The sequence below is a fragment of the Hyperolius riggenbachi genome, chromosome 3, assembly GCF_040937935.1.
Source record: "Hyperolius riggenbachi isolate aHypRig1 chromosome 3, aHypRig1.pri, whole genome shotgun sequence".
Lineage (NCBI taxonomy): Eukaryota > Metazoa > Chordata > Amphibia > Anura > Hyperoliidae > Hyperolius > Hyperolius riggenbachi.
The window spans coordinates 210,368,725-210,388,568 of record NC_090648.1 but is presented as its reverse complement, the minus strand read 5'-3'; the positions used below and the strand labels follow the sequence as shown (position 1 = coordinate 210,388,568).

The window sequence follows — 19,844 nt, the reverse complement described above, 5'->3', positions numbered from 1 at the left end:
CGAAGGCAGCGCAACATGTGCACAGCCATGGGAAACAAGTGGGCCCTGCCAGCAAGATCTTCCTCGTCCTCGCCATTGTCCCATAACGCATGCCTGTCCTCTTCCTGTGCCATGTCGTTGTCCTCCTCAAACCGCCATCCACGTACAACGCCTGCTGCACTCTGCTCCTCCTCCTCCTCCTCATTCAGGTTAGGGACCTCCAACTCTTCCACTACCTGCTGTGAGCCCTCCTCTGAGCTGGAGTGTGCTGCCATCTGCTCCTGTTCTTTCAACTGCCTCAGGGCTTCATCCCCACGCTCAATTAAATTGTCCATTGCCTGCTCCAGTAGACAAACCAAGGGCACCCACTGGCACACAGAGGCCCGCTCCTCACTGACCATCTTGGTTGCCTCCAGGAAGGGACTCAGCACCAGGCATACTTGCTGCATCAGTGTCCACTGAGTGGCAGTAATCATGGGGACTTGCTGGTTGCTGGGGACACTTGGGTCTAGCATGTAGGCCCTAAGAGCCAGCCTGTGCTGACACAGCCGCTCCAACATGGCCAGAGTCGAATTCCAGTGAACTGGCATGTCGATGATCATCCGGTGTTGTGGCCTTCCATACTGCTGCTGTAAGGTGGACTAGAGTGCAGAGGCAGTGGCTGACAGGCGGAAAAAGCGTACCACCGCCCGGGCATCCTGCAGCAGCTCGCTCATCCCCTGGTAGGTGCGCAAGAAGCGCTGCACCACAAGATTGAGCACGTGGGCCAAGCAGGGGATGTGCTGGAGGTTTCCCTGCTGCACTGCTGCCACCAGGTTGGCCCCGTTATCGGCTGCCACATACCCCACTTCCAGGCCTCTGGGGGTCAGCCACCTCCGCTCCTGCTTCCTGAGGGCGGCCAGGACGTTGGTGGCCGTAAGCCTCTCCTTCCCCAGGGTCACCAATTTTAAAAGGGCTTGGCAGTGCCGAGGCTTGGCGCTGCTGCTGCCGAGGCGGGCTTGCTTTCCGGGTGCTGAGGGAGTGTCGTGACAGGACCCTTCTGCATCCCCCCTGATCCCGCGTGGTGGCACCACTAGCTGGGCTGATGCGCTCTTGTCCTCCCTCTCTTCCATCAGTGTCACCCAGTGGGCCGTAAAGGACAGGTAGCGACCTGTCCCAAATCTGCTACTCCACGAGTCCATGGTCACGTGGACCCGCTTGCCCACAGAGTAGTCCAGGGAACGGGCCACGTTTTCCACCGCAAACTTGTGGAGTGCTGGGATCGCGCTCCTGCTGAAATAGTGGCGACTGGGGACTTGCCACTCGGGGATGCCAAATTGGAGCAGCGTCCGCATGGCGCTCCCCTCCTGCACCAGGGAGTAGGGAAGCAGCTGTGATGCCATGGCTCGGGCCAGCAAGCCATTTAGTTTGCGGATCCGCCTGTGGCTTGGAGGCAGAGGCTTGGTCAGACCCTGAAAGGTGTCGCTCAGCAGGGTCTGACGACGCTGGGATGCAGGGGAGGCAGAGGAGAGAGACGAACACTGGCTGCCAGCCTCAATGTCTGTGTCCTGAGCAGCCGAGGTGGAAGAGCGCTTGCGTGCTACTACTGCTGCTGCTGTGGGGGATTCACGACCCTGAGGGAGGGAGGATGCTGCTGCGCTGGTGGGCCTTCTGCTCTCAGGAACCCCTGCCAGCAGTGCCTGCTTCCTCTTAAAGTCCGCATACTCGCGGCAGTGGCGGCTTCTCAGGTGGCCCTGGAGGGATGAGGTACCCATCTTGCTCAGACTTTTCCCACGGCTCAATCTTTTGCTGCATAACCTGCACACCGCATACCTTTTGTCATCAGTACATTCCTCAAAGCAATCCCACACTGGTGACTTTAATTTACTGCGGCCCCCACTAGCAGAGGGTGCAGCGGAGCAATGTGTGGTAGTAGTTGCCGGGGGTTGCATGGTGGTGGTGCCGGCTGAAGCAGTGTCCTGTCTACTTCCTCCACGCCCACTGCTGCCGATGCCCCTGCCTCTGCCTGACATATGGCGATATCCTTGCCTAGGCCGAGGTGACTCGTCATCCTGCTCTGACCATTCTTCCACGGACTCAGCAGGCTGCACATAGTTAGGGTCCACAACGTCATCATCAGCAGCATCATCATAATCCAGCTCTTCCTCTGACTCCCCCGCCTCCTCTTCTGTCCCTACATCCCCAGACACAGACCCCTCTTCTTCATCACCAGAACTCAACAACGCTTGTGATTGTGGTCCGATCTCAATCTCTGCCACATCAGTCCCCAGTAAGTCCTGTGCTTCTTGCATCAGCAGGTTCCCAGATGCCGGACTGAGGGACAGAACGCTGTCATCCTGGGAGGGCTGCTGACCAGTGGGTGCTGGGGTAGATGTCACAACAAGCGTGGGATGTTGGCTGCTGCTGCTACTGCTTGGAGTGGTGCTCACAGTAGAGGTCTGGGAGGAAGTCATGATGTCCATGAGTACGTCAGGTTCCATTTGCTCAACCACCACACGGGGACCAGAAACTTTAAAATATTTGGACAATGGCGTCCGCTGACTCGGCCCAGGCTTTGCTGCCCCCTTTTCTGCTGCATCACGACCATGTACAGCTGGGCGTCCTCTCCCTGGACGTGGAGCAGTCCCAGAAGTGGTTGAGGCAATTGAACTCCCTTTCCTCTCACCCCGCGAAACCCTGCGAGACATGTTGCTAGTAATGAATCACTGGATGCAGTGGGCACAGTACAAGGTCACTGAAGGATGCAGTGGGCACAGCACAAGGTCACTGAAGGATGCAGTGGCCACAGTACAAGGTCACTGAAGGATGCAGTGGGCACAGCAGTGGGCACTGGATATACAACTAGGTCACTGAAGGATGCAGTGGCCACAGTACAAGGTCACTGAAGGATGCAGTGGGCACAGCAGTGGGCACTGGATATACAACTAGGTCACTGAAGGATGCAGTGGGCACAGTACAAGGTCACTGAAGGATGCAGTGGGCACAGTACAAGGTCACTGAAGGATGCAGTGGGCACAGTACAAGGTCACTGAAGGATGCAGTGGGCACAGCAGTGGGCACTGGATATACAACTAGGTCACTGAAGGATGCAGTGGCCACAGTACAAGGTCACTGAAGGATGCAGTGGGCACAGCAGTGGGCACTGGATATACAACTAGGTCACTGAAGGATGCAGTGGCCACAGTACAAGGTCACTGAAGGATGCAGTGGGCACAGTACAAGGTCACTGAAGGATGCAGTGGCCACAGTACAAGGTCACTGAAGGATGCAGTGGGCACAGTACAAGGTCACTGAAGGATGCAGTGGCCACAGTACAAGGTCACTGAAGGATGCAGTGGGCACAGCAGTGGGCACTGGATATACAACTAGGTCACTGAAGGATGCAGTGGCCACAGTACAAGGTCACTGAAGGATGCAGTGGGCACAGCAGTGGGCACTGGATATACAACTAGGTCACTGAAGGATGCAGTGGCCACAGTACAAGGTCACTGAAGGATGTAGTGGGCACAGCAGTGGGCACTGGATATACAACTAGGTCACTGAAGGATGCAGTGGCCACAGTACAAGGTCACTGAAGGATGCAGTGGGCACAGCAGTGGGCACTGGATATACAACTAGGTCACTGAAGGATGCAGTGGGCACAGTACAATGTCACTGAAGGATGCAGTGGGCACAGTACAAGGTCACTGAAGGATGCAGTGGGCACAGTACAAGGTCACTGAAGGATGCAGTGGGCACAGCAGTGGGCACTGGATATACAACTAGGTCACTGAAGGATGCAGTGGCCACAGTACAAGGTCACTGAAGGATGCAGTGGGCACAGCAGTGGGCACTGGATATACAACTAGGTCACTGAAGGATGCAGTGGCCACAGTACAAGGTCACTGAAGGATGCAGTGGGCACAGTACAAGGTCACTGAAGGATGCAGTGGCCACAGTACAAGGTCACTGATGGATGCAGTGGGCACAGTACAAGGTCACTGAAGGATGCAGTGGCCACAGTACAAGGTCACTGAAGGATGCAGTGGGCACAGCAGTGGGCACTGGATATACAACTAGGTCACTGAAGGATGCAGTGGCCACAGTACAAGGTCACTGAAGGATGCAGTGGGCACAGCAGTGGGCACTGGATATACAACTAGGTCACTGAAGGATGCAGTGGCCACAGTACAAGGTCACTGAAGGATGCAGTGGGCACAGCAGTGGGCACTGGATATACAACTAGGTCACTGAAGGATGCAGTGGGCACACAAGGATGTCACACTGTGTAATGAGATGCTCATATGCCAGCGAGCGAGCGAGCAGTGGGCACTGGGCACGGCACAAGGTCACTGACAGAATGAATGAACAGCGCTGGCAGAGAGTGGCGGCGCCGGCGGTGTGACTGGCTGCCTGCAAATAGTACAAGTGTATAACTGTCACTGGAATATACAAGTGAACACTGCAGCTGCACTAACCTGCCTGCCTGCACTCTACACACAGATAATCCCCACTCCCACTACACTGCAGCACTGAACCTGCCTGCACAGCACTACACACAGTTAAATAATTACTAGACTCCCACACTCCCACTACACTACACTGACTACAACTAACTACAGCAATCACTCACTGACTAGCTAACTGTGTACAGTATAAGAGCAGTGTTAGCAAAAAAAACGCTTTGTTTTTAACACAATAAATGCACTTGCTCAAACAACAATGGCCTGGAGATAATCCTCTCAGCACCACAGTCTAGTAGCAAGGACAGAGCTTTTCCATCATGGCCGCCGCTTTATATTCAGGAGGGGAGGGCATAGCTCCCCTCCTGTGATTGGTTGCTAGGGCCTGGCTGGGGCACTCTGATTGGCCTGCAATGTGTCACTTCCGCATAGTTTGACGCATTTCCGCAAACCACGACTTCAGCCCCGGGTTTCACGAGCGTGAATGCGGATTTCTGTCCGCATTCACGCGAAGCCGAAGTAGATTTTCGTGGTTGAAAATCTATTCACGGATTTTCGTGTCCGAGGCGGAATGCGTCAAAATGGTCGTGAATCCACGCGTAAGCGTGATCACGACCTGGCGGTGAGCACCACTGCCCTATACTACATCATTGGGCAAAACTTTGACCCTCTACATCACAGTCAGCAGACACATGGCAGCCAGTCTGCACTCCCTCCTGGAGCCCCCCCCCCCACCTTATATAAGGCAGCAGCGTCGGCCATGATCTCACCCTGTCTACTGCTGTAGTGAGAGAAGGGAGAGGAACCTGCTGCAGAGATAGGGAAAGCTTAGTTAGGCTCTTGTAGCTTGCTCCTAAGTGATATTTGTTGTTGAAAAGCACAACAAAAAGAGCTCTTTTCAGAACTAATGTTCTTGTGAAGTGTTTTTTTTTGTGTGTGTGCCACTGACACTGCATTATACAGCCCTGTGTGTCGCAGCTGGCCCTTGCTAATTGCTATACTGTGCCAGGCCCAGCACATTCAGTGTATACCTTTCACTGGCACTGGACCTGTGTGTGACAGCTGCACATTGTATTGTGTAATACCAGTCCGTGCATACCTGTAACTGCACCTGTGACCGCACATTTTATTATATACCAGCAGTCAGTGCATTCATTTTCACTGGACCTGTTTGAGTGACAGGCTGCTGCATATTTTATTGTGTAATACCAGTCCGTGCATACCTGTAACTACACCTGTGACCGCACATTGTATTATATACCAGCAGTCAGTGCATCCATTTTCACTGCACCTGCGTGACTGCACATTGTTATACCAACAGTCACTGCATACCTTTTACTGCACCTGTGTGACTGCACATTGTTCTACCAGCAGTCACTGCATACCTTTTACTGCACCTGTGTGACTGCACATTTTTCTACCAGCATACCATACCTTTTACTGCACCTATGTTACAGCTGCACATTGTTCTACCAGCAGTCACTGCATACCTTTTACTGCACCTGTCTGTGTGACTGCACATTGTTATACCAGTTATACCATTGTTATACACATTGTTATACCAGTCCGTGCATACCTGTTAACTGCACCTGTGACCGCACATTGTATTATATACCAGCAGTCAGTGCATCCATTTTCACTGCACCTGCGTGACTGCACATTGTTCTACCAGCAGTCACTGCATACCTTTTACTGCACCTGTGTGACAGCTGTACATAATTATACCAGTAGTCACTGCATACCTTTTACTGCACCTGTGTGACTGCACATTGTTCTCCCAGCAGTCACTGCATACATTTTACTGCACCTGTGTGACAGCTGCACATTGTTCTACCAGCAGTCATTGCATACCTTTTACTGCACCTGTCTATGTCTGTGTGACTGCACATTGTTCTACCAGCAGTCACTGCATACCTTTTACTGCACCTGTGTGACAGCTGCACATTGTTGTACCAGCAATCACTGCATACTTTTTACTGCATCTGTCTGTGTGACTGCACATTGTTATACCAGTTATACCATTGTTATACACATTGTTATACCAGTCCGTGCATACCTGTTAACTGTGACCGCACATTGTATTATATACCAGCAGTCAGTGCATCCATTTTCACTGCACCTGCGTGACTGCACATTGTTCTACCAACAGTTACTGCATACCTTTTACTGCACCTGTGTGACAAATGCACATTGTTCTACCAGCAATCACTGCATACCTTTTACTGCACCTCTGTGACTGCACATTGTTCTACCAGCAGTCACTGCATACCTTTTACTGCACCTGTGTGAAAGCTGCACATTGTTCTACCAGCAATCACTGCATACCTTTTACTGCACCTGTCTGTGTGACTGCACATTGTTCTTCCAGCAGCCACTGCATACCTTTTACGGCACCTGTGTGACAGCTGCACATTGCTATACCAGTAGTCACTGCATACCTTTTACTGCACCTGTGTGACTGCACATTGTTCTACCAGCAGTCACTGCATACCTTTTACCGCACCTGTCTATGTGACTGCACAATGTTATACCAGCAGCACGAACAAGAAGAGTCATCTGGGGAAGAGGAGTCAGATAAGGAAAATGTTTTTTCTTTTGAGGTGGAGGCGGAAGAACAACTACAGCAGGCGTCGCAGGGGGCTTGTGCTGCTCACCTTTCCCGTGGTATTGTTCGGGACTGGGGAGGAGGAGTACTTACCTGACATCACTGAGGAAGAGCAAGTAGAGATGGCTGGTTGGTCGGCATCCAACTTTGTGAAGATGGGGACTTTCATGATGTCCAGCCTGTTGAGGGACCCCGTATAAAAAAATCAAGGGGAATGACCTGTACTGGGTGGCAACGCTACTAGACCCTCGGTATAAGCACAAAGTGGTGGAGATGTTACCAAATTACAACAAGGCTGAAAGGATGCAGCACTTGCACAACAAGCTGACAAGTATGCTTTACAGTGCGGTTAAGGGTGATGTCACAGCACAAGGGAATAAAGGTGCCACTGCCAGTAATCTTCCTCCTCTTCCCATGTCCACGCAGGCAAGGACAGGATGCTCTAGCGATCTCATGGTGATGTCGGACATGCGGACATTTTTTAGTCCAACGCCTTGCCTTAGCCCTTCCAGATCCACCCTCCACCAACACCTGGACCGGCAGGTAGCCGACTAACTGGCCTTAACTGCACATGTAGACACTCTGAGCAGCGATGAACCCCTGGACTACTGATGTTATTGAGCGCGCTCAAGATGGCAGCCTCTCTTTTTACCTGCTCCACACCTTGTCTCGGCTCTGGGAAGCATTAATCACATATATGCACAGAAGGAACAAAAATACTTAGAGATTCCGCACCATGAAATCTCTGGCTACAACTGGAACCTTCTGGGAAATGTGGAAGATTATGGATGGCTAAGTTACAAGCTGGATTGTACTCACCATCAAAGTCCTGTGTAGCTGACCTTGGTTTTGGAGTCCTGCATGGGATTGGGAAACTGATAATCCACACAAACAAACAAAAGCCTTCTCTACTCCTACAAGGGCACACAATGGGATAGGATTTCTCCACCAGGATACTCATGAGGTCCACAGCTTCAAACAAACCAACACATCAAAAAAGCATGTCCAGGCAACACAGCAAGCAGATCTCCTACCTTCCCAAGTCCTCTTCCCAGGGTAAGGGAATTCATCCTCCTTCCCCAAACACCAGTAATATCTTCCAGCTGGCAAAGTTTTTTGCAGACTGTACAAATACTTAAATGCATTCAGAGGCTGAAATTATATTGACTCCATTGCCTTTCTAAGTGAACCTTAGTAGGCCCCATGTTTCTGCATATCAATGGAATTTTCACACCTCTCCTATTTGATTCACAAGGCCAGCAGTTTGCTTTTGTCTACCCCACACTGATAAACAACAACAATCAAAGGAAGAGCTTACTTAACCCATTCCTTCCCAAAGAGCAATGTTAATCTATACAGCCAGCATCTTACTATCTCTCAGGCCATCAAGAGCTGCATCTCACACTGGGAAAAAACAAGCTAATTTTCTGCAATCTCTAGGGATTTTAAATAAAACGCACAGAGGAAAAAAAGGTGGCCAGGCCCATAAAAAATACCACACTCAGACTCAGTCCAACTTCAGGGACCCAGGCCCATTCAAGGGAAAGAACTTTCCAGCGATCTCCAGTGATGTGTACTGGAAATCAGAGGCTGAAAGTAGCAGAAGTTACCATGTCCCTAGTCAGAGATGCAGTAACACCCCGGCAGTGAACCCAGTCGCCAATGCTAAGCCCCATGCAGTCACGGCATTGCTCTGCAATGCCCGCTCTATAAACAATAAGACAGCCATTATTGCGGACCTTATTCAGACATGCGATTTTTCATGCATCACTGAAACCCGGATTAATGCCAATGCGGGCCCCACATTGGAAGCAACCATCCCATACAATTACTCAGTCCTAAGTGAGGGAAGACGAGACCGCAGAGGAGGGGGTGTAGCAATTTGTGGCAAAACAACTCTGCAGCTCAGAGCCCTGAATGTTGGCTCAACAAAGTCTTTTGAATGTATAGGTGCCCAGATCTCAGCTGGTAAAGGCTTCAAAATTTTAGTGGTTTATCGTCCCCCCGGAGATGTTGACCCAATGCTACAGGAATTCTCAGAACTTCTGGCAATGCTAACTCTGTCTTCCGAGATGGATCATCCTTGGTGACTTCAACACAAGTTGTAAAATCTGCTACCCACAGAGGAGGGCATACGCTAGACTTACTGTTCCACCTTGGAATGGACATTAGTAACATAACAGTAACTCCAGTGGTGTGGTCAGACCATCACATAATACAGTTTACTATTGAACATCACCCTATCAAGCAACTCCCTAAAGAAACAATCAAAATCTGTCCCCTGAATAAATTAACACCGGAGAGGATAACTGCCAACCTGGATTTTACAAATCTGCTCCACAGTCAAATGGACCCAAACACTCTAGTAACCCAGTACAACAACACGATATATGAAACACTTGACAGTATTGCCCCATGGCGCACCAAATCAGCAACCAAAAAGCAGAAAGCTAATTGGTTTGACAAAACCATCATGGATCTAAAAAAGAAAGGGCGCAGACTTGAAAGACAGTGGCGTAAATCAGGGTCTGAGGAGCACAAATCTAGCCTAACTCAACACCTCAGACAATACCAACAAGCAATAACCAAGAAAAAATCAGACTTTATCTCGCACAAAATATCTACAGCCAACAACAGAGCTGGTCAACTCTTCCACACAGTGGAATCACTCTGCAATCCTTCCTGCCTAAAAGCCCCAACCACATTCTCCAGGGAAAGGTGTGAAGAATTCTCTGCCTTCTTCACAAACAAGGTGTCTACCATCCGTGCCAGCATTACACCAACATCAATTGACCACTGGACTTTGCATCTGCCTACTACCGTACCACCATGGCAAGTCTTTGACACTCTGAGTGAAGAAGATTTTGGAATTCTCATTCAAAGTCTCCGCCCCACTACCTGCGACCTGGATCCTGGCCCAACTGGATCCTTAATGCAGTGCCCAGAGCTGATCAGGCCAGCACTTCACAAAATCACTCAGTGCTCCTTGCAAAGTGGACTTTTCCCAGAAGAACTAAAGAAAGCAATCATAAAACCCCTCTTGAAGAAACCATCACTAGATCCTGATTCTGTAACCAACTACAGACCTGTTGCGAACTTACCATTCCTATCAAAAGTTATCGAGAAAGTAGTCGCCAACCAGCTGGAAGCCAGGCTTACAGATAACAACATCTTTGATACTTTTCAGTCAGGATTCAGGAAAAGGCACAGCACTGAAACGGCATTAGTCCGAGTAATGAATGATCTACTTACTGCAAGGGACAAGGGTGATTGCTCAATTTTGATTCTTCTTGACTAGTCTGCAGCATTTGATACTGTGGATCATGAAATACTAATCCAGCGACTGAAGAATTACTGTGGCCTAAGGGGTACTGTTCTTAGCTGGTTTCAGACCTTCCTATCTGGCAGGACACAGCAAGTATGTCTGGGCACACACTACTCTAATCCAGTGCCACTTCCCTATGGAGTTCCACAGGGTTCTGTACTATCACCATTACTCTTTGCAGTCTACATGCTCCCACTGGGCAAAATAATCCAGAACTATGGCCTAGGATACCATTGTTATGCAGATGACACACAACTGTATCTGTCCTTCAAGCCTGGCACCCAAGACCCATCAGCATCCATAAATGCTTGTCTAGTGGATTTACAAAATTGGATGAACACCAGCTGGCTGAGGCTAAACTCTGACAAAACAGAGGTGTTGGTGGTAGGTGGTCCACACATGATGGATAAAGTTCAAAACGCTCACCACCTCAAACTAGCAATTGGGGGAGATACTGTACAGTATAAAGACTCTGTGCGAAACCTTGGGGTGATCCTGGATGGAAATCTAAAACTCAAACAGCAGATATCAGCTGTCGTCAAGTCTTCCTTCTTCCATCTAAGAAATATAGCGAAAATCAAACACCTTATCCCAGCTGAAGACCTACCTGCCCTGGTTCATGCATTTGTATCCTCCCGCCTAGACTACTGCAACGCCCTGTTCATCGGATCTACAGAAAAGGCTCTGCGCCCCTTACAGCTAGTACAGAATGCTGCAGCCAGACTCCTAGCCAATGCCCCCCGCAGCTCACACATCACCCCAGTACTGCAAACTCTTCACTGGTTGCCAGCAAAATGGAGAATCAATTTTAAGATCTGCCTGCTGACATTCAAGGCTCTACACCACATGGGACCCAAATACATAGCGGATCTATTGGAACTTTATGCCCCTCCACGCACCCTCCGCTCTGCCAACAAGATGAAGCTGATTATTCCCAGGATACACTTAACATTTGGTGCTCGGGCCTTTTCCTACGCAGCCCCTACTCTATGGAACTCACTTCCACAATCAGTACGAGAGGCTCCCTCTCTGGACAGCTTTAAAAAAAGGCTAAAAACTCACCTCTTTCCCCTAGCCTTTGAGACTGCATAATGCAGGATCACAGCGCTTTGAGTCCCCAGGGAGAAAAGCGCTATATAAATATTATTGTTATTGTTGTTGTTATTGTTACTGGGTGCGCAGGCTTGACCTGTGGCCAGAGCTGTCACAATTTGCCATCCAACTTCTGGCTTGCCCTGCCTCAAGCGTCCTGTCAGAAAGGACCTTCAGCGCAGCTGGAGGCATTGTCAGTGAGAAGAGAAGTCGCCTAGGTCAAAAAAGCGTTCAGTACCTCACCTTTATCAAAATGAACGAGGCATGGATCCCAGAGGGCTACTGCCCGCCCGAAGACTAAGTCAGTCTCCCCACACAGCATCTCTGCCTGCCTGCCAGCCACTGCTGCCTGCCCCAAAACTACGTCGGTCCCCACACAGCATCTGGGCCTGCAGGCCGCTTGACTGCCTTCTCCGCCACCACAAAAAGGGTCCAGGACTCCAGGTGGATTCCTGAATTTCGCTAACAAAAACAATAATATTTTTTTCTGGTGCGTGTACATGCCTGCCTAATTTTTCTGGCTGCACTGCGGCTGCAACAACAAAACAAAAGGCATGTACCTGTGTCAATTCCCCTTCGTGATCGTTACCTTGCCACAGTGAAGGGGCTTGTGTATCACAATGAAGCAATGACCGGCTATAGGAGTGTGTTGGGGGACACACCCAAGATAATAAGGTCGTTGCTTCATTGTGGACAGACCAAATTCAATCAGCTGGACACTCAGTCACTGTTGTTCTGTCATTGAGCTACCTCAGCCCGACCATATGGGCTTGAAAACCGCCATTGCCTGCACTCTCGCCATGGTGCGCTCCAGTCCAGCACTGCCGTCACTACACAAACAGCTGTTTGCGGTGCGTTACACAGTGAGTTTAGTCTTTCAGTGTGAAGCAGTACTCTAATTACACCCCCTGATTGATGTATACACATGCAAGATGTTTTAAAGCATTTTAGGCCTCCAATTTAGCAATGCAATGTGATTTCTGCCCTTAAAGCCCTGCTGTGCATCAAATCCCCCAGGACTTTTGGCATCTATCCCACTCCGCCATGCCCCCCTCCAGGGGTTAGACCCATTGAAACATCTTTACCATCACTTTTGTGGCCAGAAGTATTGTTTGAAGTTTTGAAAGTTCGCCTGCCCATTGAAGTCTTATGCGGTTCGCAAAGTTTGCAGGTTTGCAAACTTCTGCGGAAGTTCGCGATCGAGGTTCGCAAACCTAAAATTGGAGGTTCAAGCCATCTCTATTGTTGTTTGAATGACACAAAAGCACAAGAGCATGACTCAAAATTGTATGTGTTTCACATAGACAACACCTTTTTTAGAAGAAAAAGAGAAAATTTTGCTCTTTCCAAATGATGCCATTCAGATGCATTAAATTGCAGCAGAATGAGGCTCATTGGATAGGAGATAGGAGACTGAAGTGTGCGCTAAGTGCGCAGTTCAGATGTCCGAGTGAAAGGGCCCTTAAAGGACACTTGAACTGACAGGGATTATGGAGGCTGACTTTTTTCCCTTATAAATAATGCAGATTGCCTGGGTGTCCTGTTTATCCTCTTCCTCTGCGGTTTGAGTCCGCAAGTGTCCGGGGGTCCGGGGGCCGCAAAGAGACCGTACGGGTCTCTGCGGTGGCCACAAGTTGCCACCAGTTGCGGATCCGGAATGTATCAGTTCCGGCTACAATAAAGTAGCTGGAACTAGATACATTGCAGTGCCAGAAAGGCACCGTAAGCATGGGGGATACCGGCGTGTAGTCCGGGCCCCCCAAATGGCATAGGACCGGTGCTGGAAGCATCCGGTCCTATTGCCAGTGTGATGAGAAACATCCGTTTCTCATTGCAGAGCATGGCCGCATGTTCGGGTCAGGATCCGGCCAGGGTGCGTGGGCCAGATGACCGGACCCGAAAAACAGCGCATGTTGGAAAACTGTCCGAAGTCCGGATCCGATCCGGCTCCGTTCTGTACGGAACGGACACATGTGAACGTCCGCATAGACTTTGCATTGCTATGCAGAACGTACGTTCCGTTTGTACAGTATACGGTCCGGATCCGATCACGCAAATCCGGAAAGTGAACGCTAATGTGAACCGGGCCTAATACTTTTTGCCATAGACCTTGAGCAAGCATGCAAATCATGTTTCTGACTGAAGCATGGCTGGATTAGCACCATGCTTGCTTCAGGTGTGTGATCCAGATACTACTGCAGCCAATGGGACCAGCAGGCAAATGGTGTTGGTTAAAAGGAAATAAATATGGCTGCCTCCATATCCTCTCAACATTCAGCTATATAGGTAAATGGGACAGGGATTTAGGAAGTCTGTATGTGTCATTTAGAATTCAGAACTATAGAAGTATTGGAACTTTGGTGACTCTCTTAAGTCCATCCAAAGTGGTCAACTAGTGGAAATACATTTTCTCAGGCTTTCCCCTTTCATGGCTGTAAAGGATTCTATTGACAACCAATAAGAGGTAATAACTTGCCTCAGTTTGTGTAGCATCTGCTTTGTAGCTAGTATGGTATATGATGTGCACCTAAACTTAATCATATCCATTACAGTATTTACCAAGGCAGATTTAATGTGAGCCTGAGGTGAAAATAAACTGATGAGATAAACAATTGTATTTATGCTCCTACTCCTAAGAATGACTTTTTTTTTTAGATATCCCATGGTTTTATTTTATATTTAAACATTTACAAACTAGATAGGATGTTTGTTGCCTCTGCTCGGCCCCAGCCTATTAAGTGTTCCAGAGTTAGAAAAGGTCAATAGTTCATGTATTATCTCCCTCTGCTATCAGAAGTTGTATTCTGCCAGGAAAACTTTTATGGCTGTAATTTCCTTATCAGTGATGTTTACTCTATTCCCAGCAAGCTACCAACAAGTCAGAAGCTGTCACTTCCATGCCTAAAAATTAACTCTCTCAGGCAGCAAAATAAAAAAAGTAAAACAGCTTGGTACTATGTTTTGCACTGTACATACAAATGTTTATCTTATGTCACATGTTGCCATGGGTACGCGGGTTGGCATGTATTAAAACAGGCACAATCTGTTTTGTAAAACAGACGGGGGAAAAAAATGAAACACATTTATGCTTATACAAAAAATAAAGATAGGCGGGGAATACTTTAGAGAAAAAAATACAATATTCTCAATTTTGTTGTACTTACGTGAAAAAAGTTGTGGGTTCTACTGCCACTGTACCATTCAGAACTGTGAGTAAGGTATTTTGTACCTATGAAGAGCAGAGCAGACAAATGTAATATACAGTGTGTGTGTGTCATAAAGTTTCTCATTGTTGAATAACAAGGCGTATTTAAATTGTAGGCCTGATTTGCCTAACTTCTCTTATTTACAAAGAGATTTACATGGTTACATTAAGAGCTGTTTGTTCTGAGACATGTATTAATGCAGAACCTCAGGATAAATTAAATAAATGTAACCTTTCTTTTTTATCAGGCATTATCAGGTATTGCAATTCATTTTTTATGTTTTTCTCCCTTATATTATTATTATTATTATTGTTTTTTATTTATATAGCGATAACATATTCCGCAGCGCTTTACAAAGCACAATAAGACGACAAGGGGAACATAGATACAACTAACAAATGTACAGCAGAGTTCCAAGCAGCACAAATATTGTTACAAAAACAGTAAACATTAGGAGGATGACTGTGCCCTTGCGAGATTACAATCTGATGGGTTGTGGGGGACACACTAGGTAAGGGGGTGGAGGATGGATGAGGCAGTGATCCTTTGCCTCTGATTACATTGTGACAGATAAGTAAATAAGGGCTATAGAATGTTATAAGCTTATAGTGTTTTTGAAAAGATTGCTAAAACAGCATTTATGATTTTGAAAAAATAAGATTAATAATATTTTTATTTCACACCACCTGCTGTATTAGCATTGATAAGCAGCTTCTGGCAGGTATTTACTGTAGGCCCTTTTTATACTTGGGGCAGTCCGTCACGTTACATAAAACTGCCGCATCCCATTGCAGAAGTAGTGATAGCCCTAGGGGACTATCACACTGAACGCGGTGCAGTGTGTTGGGACGGCAGGTCCCAATGTGGCACTGAGAAAGTTGAATTTGCGTTGCCTCGGTAACTAGAGTTGAGCCGAAATTTTCGTAATTTCGCATTACTATAATTACGCATGCGAAATTTGCGATTACGATGCGAAATTACGGTAGCGTAATTGCCATTAAAATCGTAATTGAAAATACCGTAAGCGTAATTTTCAACGCGTAATTTCGCGTTTCGTTCATGCCGTAATTTCGCATTAAACGCTACCGTAATTTCGCATTAAACCGTAACGCTCCGTATAATATGAAAAAGCCGCCGACTTTAAGGGTTAATAGCAAAGCCCCCTTAAATGCTAAGAGCCTCAAATTTGGAGAATATATTAAGGAGATCAGGATGAATAAGAGGAACATTTTTTTTTCAAAAAGACCTTATAGTTTTTGAGAAAATCGATGTTAAAGTTTCAAAGTAAAAATGTATACATTTAAAAACCTGCCGACTTTAACGGTTAATAGCAAAGCCTGCTTAAAGTTTAGGAACACCAAATTCCTAGGGTATATTAAGGGGATCAGTGGGAATAAGAGGAAAACATTGTTTTTCAAAAAGACCTTATAGTTTTTGAGAAAATCGATTTTTAAGTTTCAAGGGCAAAAATGTCTTTTAAATGCGGAAAATGTCAGTTTTTTTTGCACAGATAACAATAGTGTATTATTTTCATAGATTCCCCCAAGTGGGAAGAGTTTTACTTACTTCGTTCTGAGTGTGGGAAATATAAAAAAAAAATGACGTGGGGTCCCCCCTCCCAGACCCCTTTAACCCCTTGTCCCCCATGCAGGCTGGGATAGCCAGAATGCGGAGCACCGGCCGCGTGGGGCTCCGCACCCTGACTATACCAGCCCGCATGGTCCATGGATTGGGGGGTCTCGGAAGGGGAGGGGCAGCCAAGCTTTCCCCTCCCCCTCTGAGCCCTTGTCCAATCCAAGGACAAGGGGCTCTTCTCCACCTCCGATGGGCGGTGGAGGTGGAGGCCGCGATTTCCTGGGGGGGTTCATGGTGGAATCTGGGAGTCCCCTTTAAAAAGGGGTCCCCCAGATGCCCACCCCCCCTCCCAGGAGAAATGAGTATAGAGGTACTTGTACCCCTTACCCATTTCCTTTAAGAGTTAAAAGTAAATAAACACACAAACACTTAGAAAAAGTATTTTAATTGAACAAAAAAACATAACCACGAAAAAAGTCCTTTAATATTCTTAATTAACCATTAATACTTACCTGTCCCTTTAAATAAATGATCCCTCGCAATATCCTCGGAAATGTTCTATCAGTTACAATGTAACAAAGTTATTACAATGTAACAACCTTGTTACATTGTAACTACGCCGCACCCGACGCCACTCGCCGCTCAGCCGCCGCATACGCGTCCATGCTGCACGGACCCGACAGAGCTCTGAGCTATATAGCTCAGAGCTCTCTAAGCATCTTTGTATTTGGGCTCCATGGAGCCCCATTGGTCCTTAGCAGACCAATGGGGTTCCTTCTGATTTGAAGGAACCCCATTGGTCTGCTAAGGACCAATGGGGCTCCTTGGAGCCCAAATACAAAGATGCTTAGAGAGCTCTGAGCTATATAGCTCAGAGCTCTGTCGGGTCCGGACTCCGTGCAGGACGCTAAGTCCCCGCCGGCTCCGCTGCCCTCCCCGCCTCTCCCACATGTCACCCACATGTCACCCACATGTGGGTGACATGTGGGTGACAGATGTGGGCGGGGGTGACAGCGGGGGCCAGCGGGGACTTAGCGTCCTGCACGGACGCGTATGCGGCAGCTGAGCGGCGAGTGACGTCGGGTGCGGCGTAGTTACAATGTAACAAAGTTGTTACATTGTAATAACTTTGTTACATTGTAACTGATAGAACATTTCCGAGGATATTGCGAGGGATCATTTATTTAAAAGGACAGGTAAGTATTATTGGTTAATTAAGAATATTAAAGGACTTTTTTCGTGGTTATGTTTTTTGTTCAATTAAAATACTTTTTCTAAGTGTTTGTGTGTTTATTTACTTTTAACTCTTAAAGGAAATGGGTAAGGGGTACAAGTACCTCTATACTCATTTCTCCTTCATCTGGGGGACCCCTTTTTAAAGGGGACTCCCAGATTCCACCATGAACCCCCCCCCCCAGGAAATCGCGGCCTCCACCTCCACCGCCCATCGGAGGTGGAGAAGAGCCCCTTGTCCTTGGATTGGACAAGGGCTCGGAGGGGGAGGGGAAAGCTTGGCTGCCCCTCCCCTTCCGAGACCCCCCAATCCATGGACCATGCGGGCTGGTATAGTCAGGGTGCGGAGCCCCACACGGCCGGTGCTCCGCATTCTGGCTATCCCAGCCTGCATGGGGGACAAGGGGTTAAAGAGGTCTGGGAGGGGGGACCCCACGTCGTTTTTTTTTATATTTCCCACACTCAGAACGAAGTAAGTAAAACTCTTCCCACTTGGGGGAATCTATGAAAATAATACACTATTGTTACCTGTGCAAAAAAAAACTGACATTTTCCGCATTTAAAAGACATTTTTGCCCTTGAAACTTAAAAATCGATTTTCTCAAAAACTATAAGATCTTTTTGAAAAAATTTTTTCCCTCTTATTCCCACTGATCCCCTTAATATACCCTAGGAATTTGGTGTTCCTAAACTTTAAGCAGGCTTTGCTATTAACCGTTAAAGTCGGCGGGTTTTTAACTGTATACATTTTTACTTTGAAACTTTAACATCGATTTTCTCAAAAAGTATAAGGTCTTTTTGAAAAAAATTTTTTTCCTCTTATTCCTCCTGATCTCCTTAATATATTCTCCAAATTTGAGGCTCTTAGCATTTAAGGGGGCTTTGCTATTAACCCTTAAAGTCGGCGGCTACCTAACATTGATCCATGCGTCAACTTTTCCGCTTGGGAGCATGGCCATACGCATTAATTTCGTAATACCCACTGTAATGCGAAAATTACGCGAAAAATTACGCTTACGCGAAATTTCGCGAAATCCTTCTTCATTACGATTATGTACTTACGGCCATAATCGTAATTACACTAATTACGCGAAATTTTGCGAAATCGTAATTACGTCATTACGCTCATCTCTTTCGGTAACCCCCGGCAGTGAGGCATACTTTCAATGGAAAGTATGCCTCATTGATCTGGTCGCATTGTGGCTATAACAGGTGGTGCAGCTTCTTGTGCTTCTTGTTTACAATCACACCGCACCAAATGCAAAAGGAGCCTTAAAAATAATGCTTTACCCTTTGAACTAGATTACAAGTATCCAAGTAGTAGGGAGGCAGATAGCACAGCTGTAGTCTGGATCGCTGCCCTTGCTGAGGAGGCGGGTAGACCTGGGCAATGGCACCAATGCCAGATGCAATATACCAGTAGAAAATGGTCTGCACACTCAACCATGAGTTATTCCAAGGATTCCATATAAGTTATATAAGGATTCCATACAGCATGAGGATCTTTTTGGGGTCAAGACACACCCCATCATAAATGTAGCATACAATGTACATACATTATTATTAGACCATGCATTGTACTGTACACTGAGCAAGGGGCGTGTCTTTAGAGATGAGCGTAATGACCTAATTACGATTTCGCGAAATTTCGCGTAATTAGTGTAATCACGATTATGGCCGTAAGTACATAATCGTAATAAAGAAGGATTTCGCGAAATTTCGCGTAAGCGTAATTTTCGCGTAATTTTTGCATTACAATGGTTATTTGTTCATGCCGTAATTTCGCATTAAACGCTACCGTAATTTCGCGTTAAACCGTAACGCTCCGTATAATATAAAAAAGCCGCCGACTTTAAGGGTTAATAGCAAAGCCCCCTTAAATGCTAAGAGCCTCAAATTTGGAGAATATATTAAGGAGATCAGGAGGAATAAGAGGAAAATTTTTTTTTAAAAAGACCTTATAGTTTTTGAGAAAATCGATGTTAAAGTTTCAAAGTAAAAATGTATACATTTAAAAACCCGCCGACTTTAACGGTTAATAGCAAAGCCTGCTTAAAGTTTAGGAACACCAAATTCCTAGGGTATATTAAGGGGATCAGTGGGAATAAGAGGAAAATTTTTTTTTCAAAAAGACCTTATAGTTTTTGAGAAAATCGATTTTTAAGTTTCAAGGGCAAAAATGTCTTTTAAATGCGGAAAATGTCAGTTTTTTTTGCACAGGTAACAATAGTGTATTATTTTCATAGATTCCCCCAAGTGGGAAGAGTTTTACTTACTTCGTTCTGAGTGTGGGAAATATAAAAAAAAAACGACGTGGGGTCCCCCCTCCCAGACCTCTTTAACCCCTTGTCCCCCATGCAGGCTGGGATAGCCAGAATGCTGAGCAC

General features: G+C 47.1%; 1 protein-coding gene across 1 annotated transcript in view; it reads right to left on the bottom strand.

The window, feature by feature from the left end:
- Positions 1-19,844, bottom strand: part of LOC137562270 (uncharacterized) — a 294,902-nt gene that overhangs the window by 101,685 nt on the left and 173,373 nt on the right. Inside the window, exon 17 of the mRNA XM_068273603.1 lies at positions 14,608-14,672. Within this exon, the coding sequence (XP_068129704.1) occupies positions 14,608-14,672 (65 nt within the window). The remainder of the gene's footprint in view (positions 1-14,607; positions 14,673-19,844) is intronic.